Source organism: Bremia lactucae, linkage group LG14 (genome assembly GCF_004359215.1).
Source record: "Bremia lactucae strain SF5 linkage group LG14, whole genome shotgun sequence".
NCBI lineage: Eukaryota > Oomycota > Peronosporomycetes > Peronosporales > Peronosporaceae > Bremia > Bremia lactucae.
In genome coordinates, this window is record NC_090623.1 from 1,572,075 (window position 1) to 1,586,485 (window position 14,411).

The 14,411-nt window shown below is 44.6% G+C and overlaps 1 protein-coding gene across 1 annotated transcript; it reads left to right on the forward strand.

Moving 5' to 3' along the window:
* Positions 1–2,601: 2,601 nt before the first annotated feature.
* CCR75_000411 (uncharacterized protein) lies at positions 2,602–11,490 on the forward strand (the record flags this gene model as incomplete). Its single annotated transcript, XM_067958519.1, has 2 exons — positions 2,602–3,055; positions 3,119–11,490. The coding sequence occupies 2 exons, from the start codon at positions 2,602–2,604 to the stop codon at positions 11,488–11,490; spliced, it is 8,826 nt and encodes a 2,941-aa protein (XP_067816578.1).
* Between the last annotated feature and the right edge of the window lie 2,921 nt (positions 11,491–14,411).

A 14,411-nucleotide genomic window follows, 5' to 3' on the forward strand; every position in this document is an offset into this window, starting at 1 on the left:
TCAACGTTTCCTTGTGGAACGTATCCAGAACCACCGTGATGTGAAGGGGCAGCGAACGAGTTATCTTGTTCGCTGGCGTGGTTATCCACCTTCACATGACAGCTGGGAGCCTCGTTCCCAGCTGGTTGCTGACGTTGAGGGCCTCGTCCGTCAGTATGACGCGACCCATCCGATGGTTCAGAAGGCTCATCGGAAAACACGCGCCCCTGGCGCTTGTAAATCGAATGCAAAACGTCAATCGCATCCCGTCTCTCAATAGAGATGCGAGCCCTTCCGTAGGGCGAAGAAAGGGAATAGACATCCCCTTTTACCCTCTTCGAGTTGTCAACACAACACGGATAGGGATCACACCACGTGAGGCATAGAAGCCCAGCCTCACGTGACAACCGATCCAATTTATCCTTTGCACCGGTTGGAGTTCGTTTCTCAAATTTAATGCGATTCGCGTTAAGTTTTTGAAGCCAGGCTTTGCGTCCAATGTCTTTGACATTGCGAATGAACGCGCTCCAGGCTTGCATAAGCGAGATTTTATCTCGCTTATTGTTGCCACTAAACCATCGATGTTTAAGAAAAGCATCGAGATAAAAATCTTCTTCAGCGCGAAAGTTCTTCGCGCTGGGATCAAGGCCGTGAAGCTTTGTCGCAATAAATAAGGGATATTTATAGTGAGGAATAGTCTCTCCAGACAAGCTATTGATTAGCCGTTCTGGCAAAAGCCACGGCTTCTTTTCAGGGGCGATATGAGGCAGTTTACTGTCTTTACTCCTCTGAGTGGTACCCACTGAAGCAGGGGCACCTCAAAAACTTTTTTTACGATGGCTTACGCCATCGTCATCACCTTGCACAGAAACAGGTGCAGGTGACCGTACGGGAGACGGAACGGGCGATGAGGGATCATCCTCATCGTCGGATCCAAATAGACTATTAACTCGTCTATCAGAATGAGCCCTCTCATTCGAAGGCTCATAGTCAGCCGCCTGACGTATATCAGGCGACTATTCTATTCTCCACGAGTCGGCCATTTCGTCGGACTCGTATTCGTAGTCGACCTCCAAAGAGGGGTCGTATTCACGTGGAGAATCACCACGTGCACCCGCGACATCTAGTGTTGCGCGAGTGGAAGACACTACGGCAGACGTTCCGTCTGCCGCAAGCGATAACGGTGCGTCACCCGCGGCTGCACGAACCGCAGCCGAAGGCGCCGCGCTTCACATGGACTTGTTAGCCATGCGATAGAATTAAAAATAATGGTTCTGACCAATCAAATCATTTTTTAAATTAAGTATTCACATAGTGACCACTCCATCCAATGACAGTCAGAGTGATTGTCGTTTAAGGGAGGGGTGATGTAACGGGGTGTATCGTTACATGAAATTAACACTGAAAGGTTGTTATTTAATATATTATCTAAAAGGTAGATAATATTTGGATGATATTACTTTATAAAGTAATGTTTATAAATAGGTATAGACCATTATATTTATTTATCCCGCAGACTAATCAACTGTAGATGTAAACAAAAGAGAGAGGCAGATAAGATACGATAAGATTTCAATTGCATGTTTAGTATTAGTTTATAATTAAGTTAGCGTCAACAGATAGAAAGAAGAGAAACTTAATTTTATTAATACAGTTTTCATTTAACCCTATTTAAGCTAGTTGCCTTAAAGAGAAGTCTTCCTCTGCACGTACTAGTGTACGTGAAATAAACACCACTCGCAACTGAAGCAGTGCGAAGTGGACTTGTACTGAAGCAGTGCGAAGTGGACTTGTACTGAAGCAGTGCGAAGTGGACTTGTACTGAAGCAGTACAAGTCGTAGTGCCCCGTTACACGGCGAGCATTGGACGCCACCGCTTGGTGTGCTAGGAGCCGAGATATATGCGCCAGATCCATTGGTGAAATGCTCTGAGGTATGCTCGGATGTGCTAACGAGGGTGCACGAAGAAATGATACCCCCGCCATTGAAATTGCGAGCGCCGGGGCCGGTCATCGCAGCTGCGTACGAACCCCGGCTATCCGCCACCTTAAGTACGGGGCTACACGTGCCGGATAATCCCATGGAGCGGGGGTCAGCTCGCCTGCGACCCCGGGTCGCATTGGTGCGCCGCTCCTTCACGGCGACCGACTTCCGCTCCGTTGCACGCGCGCACCGGACGCCTCTATCGGTGTGACGGACCCAACCTCTCTGTCTGTCGCTCGCAGAGCTCCCTTCCCGTGCCACGTTGTACGTTTTCGTACTTAAGCGCAATTTCGACGCCTTTTCCATGACTTAGCGAGAATTATAAGTGACTTCGACAAGTCTGCTGCAGGGAGCTTGTCCTAAGCATTGACATCAAATTCTTCAGTGTAATTTGAATCCATTATGTGTTTAAAAGCTGTTTTGATTGCGCGACTCGGGAGGAATAGCAAGAAAATGCGTTAGGATATTATTGTTTCAATATTTAGGGATAAGAAGAATCGATTTAGCCAATCAGAGGTGTTTTATCTGTCGCAATAGTCAGAACGTCTAAGGCAATAGTCGCACCCTTATAGTAATTGCCGCATCTAAGTAATTCCGCATTGAAATCGTCGGACTCTGGTGCCCGAGAGAATCGGAGGCATGCACTACGGGTTTGTGGATGGGCTCGAGGTAACATATGGGAATGCGCTTGCAGCAGGAAATGGATTTCACCGCGTGACGACTGCTGACGGAGTAGCTGCCGAGGTAGCACCGCACACGTATCTTTGGTACAAATTGTCGACCGAAACGACACTTTTACCATCTTGTGAAACTATAATCGTCCCACTGGCCATCATGCAGCTATCTATTCAGGACGAGCTTCCGCCAGATGGTCCAGAAGGTGAATGGATCAAGTTAGACAAGTCCATCGACCGCCAAAACGGTCGTTATCTGTGGTATCAAGCCTCCCAGTTCCGTACCCCGTCGTCGCTTTCGGCTCCGAAACAAGATCTTATGCCTCTTCAACACATTCGAGTTGTGAGGGACCTGAAGGACGTGCCGGATGGTTACGAGAGCTTAGACGAGCCGCTGCTTAATTCCGATGGTTCCGGGGGTATGCTGTAATGCTTACTATTGTTGTAATCGTCGCGGCTAACGTTGTCCCTGCCCTCTGTAGTGGAGCTACGGACTTATTTGTGTTTTCGAAGACTAAGTTATGAAGACTGCTTAGGCTCGAAATGGTCTATTTTGAATCAGAAGGCAGGTGATTGGATCGAAATAAAGGAACTGTCGTCCAACAAGTGGAATGTGGGCCAAATCTTGCAGCAATCGCCCTCAGAGATTCGTGTGCATATTTCGACGTGGAATAAAGGACGCGATGAATTTCTCTCGCTTTCGACCTGCCGTAATCGAGTGGCTAAGTTAGGAACATTTACCAATTTCTATATGACCCCGGCGTATCCGTTTTTAAAAAAGCAAGGTGGTATGTGGCACGCCAATATGATGGATTTACAGCACGCTCGGGACCAATTCGACAAGTACTTTTACGACCGAGAGAGGCAAAAAACATACTTATTGGGGTCACTCCTCCCTTTTATTGAAAAATCGCTGCTATCTACATTTTTGTCAAGTGATCTTGCAAACGAAATGAACGCATTTCATCAGCACGTACTCAAAAATGTCGTTGCCAGTATCCTTAGCAATGACGCAAAACACATAGAGGATCATTTGTTGTCGCTGTTGCGCATGATCCTTAATGGCCATAGCTCGTGCCTGTTCTTCTATATCAAGTACACAGGAAGTTACACATCCCAAAAGTATCAACGTCTTGTGTACACGTCGTACCTGGTTAGCCTTGATGCGCTTGCCGCAATTCCTGTACGCCACCCATGCCGTTCGTTGTACTTTATTGACAATGTTGACCTGTTTATTCAAGCTGGAGGCTTTCAGCTCATTCTTGATCGCCTTGCACTTTCAGAGATCGCTTTGACGGAAGTTTTGCTGTACTGCACAATCCTTAATGGAGCAAAGCCATGCCTCGTGCAACAAAAGCAGCGTCGAAATTCGGCTTCAAGTAGGCTTCGCTCGACTATTGAAGTTCAGATAGAAGATTTTTTTTGGCACTTCGTAAATGCTGCATTTTGTCGGCTGCGGCGCATGAGTGGGGAGGAGCTGAAAACTGACGACGGACTCATTGGCCATATAGTGGGTATCTTAGAATTGATTTGTCGAGATGTACAGTTGCTTGAAAGCTGTAGCGCTGATCTGAAGCCTGACACGAGGACTGCCACATTTGGTGTCGATATTCCAGATGAGAGATTCGCAAAATCAATTGAAATCTTTCATTTAGATTTGTCGAAAAAGTTTCTTTGCTGTCCGTATTTATCCAAACGTTTACTGGGTATTGCCCGTATAAACGAAATGATATCAATGGCGCAGCGAAAGGATGCTCTTCAAAGGCAAATAGGTAATATCTCGAAATCTACCGCGCCAGCCACAAGTATGACGTCATCCATGAGCGCCAAACTTTCGAATGTATCCTCCATCGCTGCAAGCGAGCAGCCTACGACGAAGTGGCTGTGCACAAATTATATTGTGGAGTGGCTGACGGATTCAGACATCTTAGAGGTCATACTTGGAGACCGAGATAGGTGTGATAAATATGCTCTTCAATCAGGTACACATCTTGAAATTTTGAAACGATCAAAGAAAATATTTGGCTTTGTTGCCGCCCATGGATTGTTAACGGAGAAGCACATTATAAAAATGTGGAAAGTAGCACATAGTCAGCTTCGATCTGGCAAAATAATTTTATTTGATATCTTAATCACTCTTTGTGGTATACTTCCAGCTGATATGATGGATGTCGTCACGATGCTTTTGACGCAAGTTCCGTCAAAAGAGTACGACGAGCTCATAGTAGGCTTTATTAAGCGGGTAATTATGATCGCTTCCAAGCTGATCATTGATACAGAGACGGGAAGTTGTAAAATGATATCACTCACGTCACTTGTTTGTGCTGCGTCTGGTTCAAGTGACAAACCCAGCACCAGTGTTCAAAAAGATCTAGAAGTGCTTAATAAAGTGGTAAACTTGTGTTGCACTCTTTACTGGAATGCGATACTTCAGCCTAAAACTTCGGGTGATGGCGAATCAGGGCTTCATCAATCAATGCAAATCGGAGTAGAGATAGCTATGGCTGACTCGTTAAATTACGTTCAAAGGCTGTGGGTTTTCGCTGCTCCCCCAATATCGACTCCAGGAAAAGAGCAGCAACAATTGCTTAAAAGTTATTTGCACAAATGTGCTGACAATATCAGGTCCGGGTTGCTGGTGGAGACGTCTATGAGTTTAATTGAGCGGGTCGTGGATGGTTTATCAGTAAAAGCGAAACTTGCTTCTACTATGTCTGGCGATCTTCTGAAAGAATTAAACAAGGTGCACAATATTGTCTCTGTAGTCGTCGATGCATTAATTGGGTACTTTGTTCAATCCAATGTCAGAAGCCGGCTTGAACCTGCGTACTTGGATGCACTTAGGAAGCGTTTTGCATTTCTCGGGTATCTCGTAACGCACTCGGACTTAGAATTGCCTTTAGAGTCGTTGAACCGATTGTGGGGATGTTTTAATGGCGCCGAGAACACAATGGAAGAACGGGATATTTTTTTCTCGTGGCTCACGTTGATTATTCCTGATCCAAACAGTTGCACGCATGAAGCATATCCTGGCCACGCAGGATTTACTGTAGCTGTAGTCGCCAAAATTTTCCAGTCTTTGATCAGGCCACAATCAATAGCAAAGTACGTTGAAAGCACATCTCAAATCAGTTTGGACATGCGTTTGGTAGGTGAGGAAGCTTTCTGGGCACTTGAGCGGCTGTTCCGATTCATTAACACTACGTTAAGCCGTATGTCTGTTGCTGGGAGTATCGCAAAACAGAGGGCGTCTTTTATCTCGAATGATGCTGAGCTGTTTGTCATAGAATCCATGGATTTACAAGGCCTTAATTTGCTCTATGATGTGGCTTTGTGTGCAGAGAACGCAAGCGTAAGCTGTCAAGCAATAAATTATCTCATTTACCTTCACCTTCACGTCGGTTCAAATTTAAGGCGATATGAGGTTTGGAAAGATTTCGTCAACAATTGTTTTCGGAGGCTGCAAGAAAACATCAAGACTGCATTGGATCATATGGGGATACGCAAGGTGCTTCGTCTATTGACTTTGCTTTGCACTTTTCTATACCAATTTGCCGCACAGACGCAAGAAAATAGTGCTACTGAAGAAACACACAATGATTTAGAGGAGCTGGTTGTTTATGTTCGAACACAGAATGGTCGATTCATAGCACCATTCCGATATCACCTTATGAGAACATCGCTTGTGTCAGGACTGCGTGATCGAATAGCGAAGGATACGGGTCATTCAGTTGATCGAATTTGCATATTAAATTCGGCAAAAGAAAAAATTACTTCTCATGAACGCGAGAATTATACATTGAAGAGGGCGCGTGTGTTTGATGATTCTCCGCACACGTCTTCAGAAGCATTGTCGTTGACGCAGACGGCAATACTTCCTACGCATCGCACAGTGCGTGAGCGTATTAGCTACGTCGAGGTACTTCTGTTGTCAAAAATAGAGAGTGACACCAATGGACCAACGTACCGCAGCAATTTCGACTTCTATGGCGCAGCTGGAGTCAATGCTGTTGCTTCAAGCGGAACTGGGAAAAACAGCTGTCTGAAAAGCGATTGTCACGCAATCAAAGTGTTAATCTCAGAAAATGAGACGTGGGTCACACTTTTGTTCAACTTTCTATCATTCAACGATCAAGTCGCTGAAGAAGCATGGAAGATACTTAAACTGTTGCCAACCAATAATGCCATGGAAATGCAGACTCGTACACTGAATGGTATGCTAGCCATTGACGGGTCTATCCGCAAACGAACTATCTCTTTCGATTGGGATGCATTGCTGGATCCCAAATGCTTCCCCAAACTATTGTACCAACTCGAGCTGGTTGAATATTTTGCGCTTTGTCGTGACGAAAGCAGTAGCGAAAACCGGGATGAAAATAGCCATACACGCACTGGTATCGCTAGCGTGACTAGTGATGATGACTTAATTGGCGCTACTAACACGTGGAGCGCGTCATTTATTCAGCTTGGCGGGCTAGCACAGCTTGAAAAAATTGTGCTTTGGTCAAGTATGCATCAGCCATTTCATCAAGGAGCGCTTTATATGATGTGCTTATCAAAGATTCTAAAATTACTCCGCCATTTCGTTCTGGTCGAGTCCAAATTAGAAGAAGTAAGTGGAAATGCCAATCAAAAAAATTTCCGGCAGCTGACATATCAACTTTTGAAAACACTTAAAAGACTTCAGAATACCGATGAGGCTTCTGACAAGGCCGTTTTGTGTATGCCGATTCAGAAAGAGCAACTTGTCACAAAGAAAAAGAGTTTTAGGGAGGCTTTAAAAGTATGCACCCACCCGCACGTTGACGATTCGGATAATGCCGAAAAATTGCCGTGTGGTGCTAACTTGATGCTACGATTACTATCTTGTGTTGCCACATGTACACTGGTAGGTAACCAAGGGGCGCAGGTCTTTTTGGAAATTCCCTTTGGTCACGGTGACATTATATTGCATTGTCTTGTAAATTGCCGTTATAAGCCTATTCGACTGATGGCTGCCAGCGTAATTGCTGCGCTATCTACCACGAGAGATAAGCTTAAAGATGATCGAGACGCTTGCTGCGTGTATTTCTTGCAACTTTTGGGAGGTTATTCGGGACCCGTTAATACCGAAGAATATTATAACGTTTTTACTTTGCTCGTGACAAGTGCAGAAGATTTGACAAAGTTCTCGATTCTTCCAGCTTGTAACATTTTAAGTCGTCGAATCAAGGAGTTTGAAAATAATGATGAAGGCATTTGTGCAAATTACAAAAAAACTGTCGTAAACGGGAGAACAAAACTGGATGTGGCTGTGCCAGCATTAAATCACCAGAATGTTCCATCTGCCAAGGAAAAACCACTTGAGGGACCGCTAAAAGTGCTGCTTGCGATAATTAAGCGAATTCCAGCTATCCTTGTCGATAGTGCTCTTGATGTACCAGGTGGAAACCGCAGCTTGCGTGAGATGGTAGCATCGGCGCTTCATGACCAAGAAGGAATGATTCACGAGTTGTTTAACCAATGTCTGTTTGCTAGACCGGATGAGCAATCTAATGGAATTAGCTCAAGCGATAATAGAGATTGTGCAGTACTTGATATCCAGACATATTCCACATCCCAGTATTACCTTCGACAACCGAAGTGCAATACTGACTCGTCTCGAAAGATTGCATTTGACCTCTTAATGGAGCTTTTAATCGAAAATAATGGTGGTCTGCGCTTTCTGCTAACGCAAATGACGAATCAACACACCCTTGAGTTTATCCGAGAGCCTTCGGCTGCAACCTCGACACTTTCGCCGCATAAACGGAAGAATTCAAAGTCGAAAAAAGAAGCGTTGATTCAGCGCGGAAAATATGTGGGTCTCAAGAATCTCGGATGCACGTGTTACCTTAACTCCATAGTCCAGAGCTTCTTTATGATGCCACGCTTCCGTCGGCAAGTACTACGCCTTGAATTAAGCGATTGTGGCAACGGAGTAAAAAACCTAATCTATGAGCTTCAGTCGCTATTTGCTCACCTAGAGGGAAGTGCAAAGCCTTACTATAACCCGCGTCCCTTTACTCGAGCAATGAAGTCGTGTGACGGTGAGAAGATAAGTTTAAATGTTCAGCAGGACGCTAGTGAATTCCTCACTTCTTTTTTTCAGCAAATCGAGTCGGAAATGAATGGCATTAGTGCAAAGGGGGAGGAGCCTTACACAAGTGATGAAAACATATTAGACAAATTTTTTGGTGGGGAATTTAGCAATGAGCTCATCGCTGAAGGCGATCGATACAGTGAACGCTTCGAGCCATTTCATTTCATATCGGTGCCCATTCGCGACCGAAAGAACTTAAAGGAATCACTGGATGGTTGGGTACAAGGTGAAAAAGTGAGCTACATGTGGGAAAGTTGCGTCCTGAATAAAAGCGTGAATAATATCGAAAATGCTAACGAAACAGACACAAAAGTGACGCTAGAAACGCATAAGCGAATTTCGATTTCGAAGCTGCCTTCCTACCTGATAATTCATTTGAAGCGTTTTGAATTTGACTTTGAGAAGATGCAGCAAATCAAACTCCATGACCGGTTTGAGTTCCCTGTTAAATTAGACATGTACCCCTATACTAAAGAAGGTCAGCAAGAAAGCAGAAAGCGATCAGCAGCACCCGTCGATGATGAACCTGTTGGTCACAACATTCGATCAAGCACATCTGCTGATAGCATCGAAGATGGCAGACCGACAGCTCCAGAATACTCAAAGTATGAGCTAGTTGGAACAGTTGTACACAATGGCACGGCTCATTCGGGACATTATTATTCGTTCTTGCGAGATCAGCAGGTGCCACGAGACAATGACCAGTGGTATGAGTTCAACGACACGCTAGTGACTCCATTTGACGCAGCTCGCATTCCAGATGAGTGCTTTGGAGGTAAAGAATCACCACACATCCCTTCCTCAGAATCAGAACAAATAAAAATGAAGTCTGCACCATTGCTCAGGATGAGAAGTCGCAGCAGCTTTATGCTGTTTTATGCTCGAGTGTCTCCCGAGCTACAAATTGTTAGCCATGAATACACCCCACGTGTAAGTTTCGTGGCCACTGTGCTCGCGTTAGCATTCATTTTGAGACTAAAGCGGCGAGCGGCTGCCAAACTCGAACAATTACGTCGAGTTATCCGGATCATTGCCCCAGAACCGATTCGCAAGCTTATTGCGATGGAAAATCGATTGTTTTGGCGAGAAAAATATTTGTATGATGCGCGAAGTCTTAAGTTTACGTATAATTTGCTCCAATTTTGCCTCAAGAGACTTGAAAGCGCTAATAATTCTGGTTTGATGTCGCGTTCCGAAGCTGTTGAAATTCGGTTTGAGGCTTTGCAAGTGGCTACGAAGTTTGTGTTTGGCACATTGTGGCAGGGGGGATATGTTTCCAAGGTTTTGGAATGGCGTCATATCTTACAATCCCTTTACAACTCCGATGTTGCAGGTAGCCGCTGGCTTCTATCAACTATGGAAGCAAATGAGTCATTACTGCTGGAGCTGTTGGTCTATAATAAACACCAAGAAATTCGCGAATTGATGGCAAATTTGCTGTTAGTGGCGATTGCTACGATCTCAAACACGACAATAAACGATAATGCACCTAAAAAAGCATCAAACTTGTTGGTTGGCAATAATAAACAAGTGCCCCCATCATTCAAGTTCATGCTCTTCGTTATCCAGCTCATGCCTTCACTGCTCTCCGTGCCTGTTCACCAGCATCACCAATACTTTATCACCATTTACGAATTCGTGCGGGCTGGAAGCAGTGAAGGGTATTTCCTCGTGACAAATAGTGTGGTTGGTGCAATCGTGTCCTTGCTTACCGGTCTTGGAAGTACGCAACAATTATTTCAGTTGCAAATGAAAAAACACAAGCAGAAGCAAATTCTTAAACGAATTGACCTCAGCGTCACGATTCTTAAGCTATTATCAGTGCTACTTCGATACAGTTTGCCTCCGGCTATTGATATCGTGTCGGATAGTGCGATACCTTCAACTTTACCTGTTCATTTAGCTCAAGATTCTGTAGAACTCTTACCAGCAGACCGCGATGTGCTTTTTAACGAGCGCTTTATAACTTTACTGACGCAACGAGCAAATCACTACACTAAAGAGACGAAGCCATTAGAGCAAATTATAAGTCATCTCTGCTGGGAAAGTCAGCGTGCCACTGCGGCATTTTTGGACAAAATCGTGCACGGCATTAAAGTGGAGGATCATCACGATGTGAAGTCATATTTTCGTGCATTCAATTCACTTCTCAAAATTCGCGATTCCCTGGCTGACGAGCGCCTTACGTTAGGCCTTACGAAACTTGTTGCCGTCATGGCATCACAGCAACGCTACTACAAGGCTACAGAGACGTCGCTTGACATGCTTACGCGGCTTTCAAAACGCCACAGTGGTGTAACGCATTGGTTGCGTAGTAACCGACAGAGCTGCGTGTGGATGGAGAAGTGGCTCGTGGCTCATCGTGGAGTAGACGGATATCTGCAACAACGCAAGACTGTTCTGGTTAAACCTAACAGCACATCGTCGTGGGTAAATGTAAGTGTATTGAGCTCAGGGCTTATCAAGGCGATTGACCGCTCCATTACGAAATTGCTACCGCGAATCCGTGACATCTTAGATCCAGAAGCCGTCGTTGAACATTTCTATGATAGTGATGACAACCCGAAACGACTTGTGGGCAAACGTGTGCGAGTGAAGTGGGCCAAGGATAAGTGGTACGAAGGCACTGTGCAGGAGTTTAATGAAGAAACGTACGAACACTTTGTGGCATATGATGATGGCGACAAGCGGTCGTATCACATGTCAGAGAAGCAATTTTACGTCGTAAAGTGACTTTGGCACCCAGGTAACATCAATCTTTCGCGGCGGACTTCAGTGGCTGTTGCACCTGTGGAAGGCAGCTTCCATCGGAGATTTCTTTTTTTACTTTTAAGTAACAGTGCTTGCCAAAAATCGTGTCTCAAGGCTGGCTATCATGGAAGTTTCCAGTGAGCTAGGCGATGCTAGTAGCTATGCATCCAATTTTGTCTCTATAGAAGTGCAATGGCTACAATTCTTACCGAGCTCGGCATGAAGAAGCCTACAGTGTTACTGTATAGACCGTGGCCTCAAGCATAAACATATCTTAGCACAATGTAAATATGGAGTAGCATTTCGGGACGTGTCTCTTTTTACGCATCCGCACAATCGCCCATTTGAATAGAGAAGCTGAACGAGCTTCCCAAGCTTTGAGAGTCAACAGCAACTTCGGTTTAGGCGCGATAACTTTAATAAAGACGATATCGTTTGTGCCCTATTGAAGCGAATAGATGAACGAGGCAATCCACGAAATTTCTTTGTAAGAAGCACTGGAAAAGTACTGAAGCATGACGTTTTGTCAGGGCATGACAAATTCCGATGTGGCACACAAAAACCTTTTGTTATTTTTGACAACCCGGTATTCGGAAGAATAGAGATACGAAGTAGAGCTGGAGCGCGCCGAGTCGCGGCGTGCGCACTTAAATAAGCATTACAATCAAATTCAAGTAAGCATAGCACGGCTGCTGTCTTAAGAAATCGTTATTATTATTTATCAATAAAAAATGTTTATGTTATACAAAGTATAATCTGTTAAGTAGGAGCTCTGCCACTAAGTAAAAGCTCTGATATGTTCTTCGTAAGGCAGTTGTAGCTCTAAGTAAATAGTAAGCAAGAGCTCTACTACGATGATAGGTTTCGTTAAAGTTTTAGTAACGCGAATTCGACTGGCAGAAGCAGTCCCGAGCATTCAAATACAATGAATCGAATGACTACTTGGACCAACTTTTACAATTTTGGCAAACGCGACATGAAACCTGACCATTGCTGAGCTCTGTGGAAATTGTATTCGCTTATTGCACCATTCGTCACTACGCTCGAGTTCACGAGATATATTTAAAGCATACTTAAGGCACAAGATGCAGCGTCGCAAATTGTCTATAAGTTGCACGAATTCTGCGGTGATACCATGCACCACCAGATACGCAGCAAAGCTCATAAGACGCAAATTCAATAATGAAATGAATGGTGCTCCTGGCCATGCAGATTGCTACCAAGAATTACGGCTTCTGAAATCAACAACAGCAGTACATTACCGAATTGTACGGTGAACTGCACTTCCTATCGCGGAGGAAGCACTGACGGCACGTGAAGGTCCACAGCTGCTGGCAAAGCGTTCGGATGGAGCACCAGCTTCAAACATATTCACGTGAAGTGAAATTCGTGCGCAGATTTTGCCTTGAGTAATATGGCAGCCGAGCAGTCAATGCCTCGATTCGGAATATATTATTCGCCCATAGAGCGTAACGCAATCGCGGCGGCTTAAATCGTCATTCATGCTGCAGTAAATCGTTTTCATATATAAAATACTTTGACCAAGGCTCTGTTAATATTCTTGGCGCCTAAAGACGCCCGCAACCAACTTGTTCGTGGTGGCTTTCTGTAAGTTCTGCTCGAGCTTGATCAAGTTGAATGCAAGTGCGTTTATTATGTAGCTCTACGTGCCTTTGTCCAACATGTCGCTACACCGTTTAAATACAGCACAACTGCTCGCAATGGAACCTGCGCAGAATCTTGTGAAAATTAATAAATTCAACATGACACAAATCAAGACTCATACGTGGCAATCGATAAAGACGTGTATATTGCTTTGTCCTCGAGGCCACCGGCTATGATAAGGTAGTTCAGCGGCAAAGCGTTATACAGGATGTGGCATTGTACAAGAGTTGAAAAAAAAGCTTATGTCGCTAATGTATTGTTTAACATATGCGGTGCAGACCTCTGCGTCGCAAAGATTCTAGCTCATGACCATTGCAACGAGTGAGAATTTCTCACGGAAAGCCCGACCGGCAAAGTCAGTGCTATTGTAAAAAATGGATTAGCTTACGCGTTTTTAAAAAGGGGCTATGGACCGCTCAAAATCCCAAGCAGAAGAGAATGAGGTCTACATTATTGTCGTCACATCTCCAAACAACCTACTGATTTAATTTCGCTGTCACGATACCATGTTATGTGACGGGGCTATCAATTATCACTGTGATAAGTCACTGTACTGTGCGTCAATGAGGACTTGTCGAAATGCGAGGTGAGACATTTACAATCCATTGCATGGCCGCGATCTGAATCTGTCAAAACATTTACCCCCCCCCTTCAACGTCAGCAGCAGCTTTTTTGTAGTTAATTTCAATACTATAAATTAATGTTTTCTTTATAAGGCACGAGACGTGCACGAGTAGCGATTCAGCTTTGCTAGTGCCCAATATCTTGATACTCGCACAGCTAAAAATCCTCAGACTTGCGAATATGTGGTAGTACCTTTGTGAAATTTAGCTTTGTTAGTGTCAAACATCACCAAAAATGATGCCGTAACCCCCCAACGTTACGACTACTCTAAACCCTCTCAGGGTTTAATTCGGCACTCTCAAAACTCGATTCCTTGAAATTTTTGATTCTGCATTGTTTGTATTAATTCTTACTACGATTCCACCATAAACTGAAATTTTTGCTTATCAGGTTTCTTAAGAACCATATTGTAGCGAAAATCGCGGCTTACACAAACCCTGACGTCAGCCTTTTCTCCGCGGCTCACACAAGCACTGACGTCAGCCTTTTCATCCCTACGCAATTTTAGAGCCAGCATAGATTGTGCACTTTATATCAAGCGATTGAGCGTCGTGGTGCGCCCTTCGGAATCTGATTACCGATATGGTCTCATGGCCCCGCAGGACAAGAGAAAT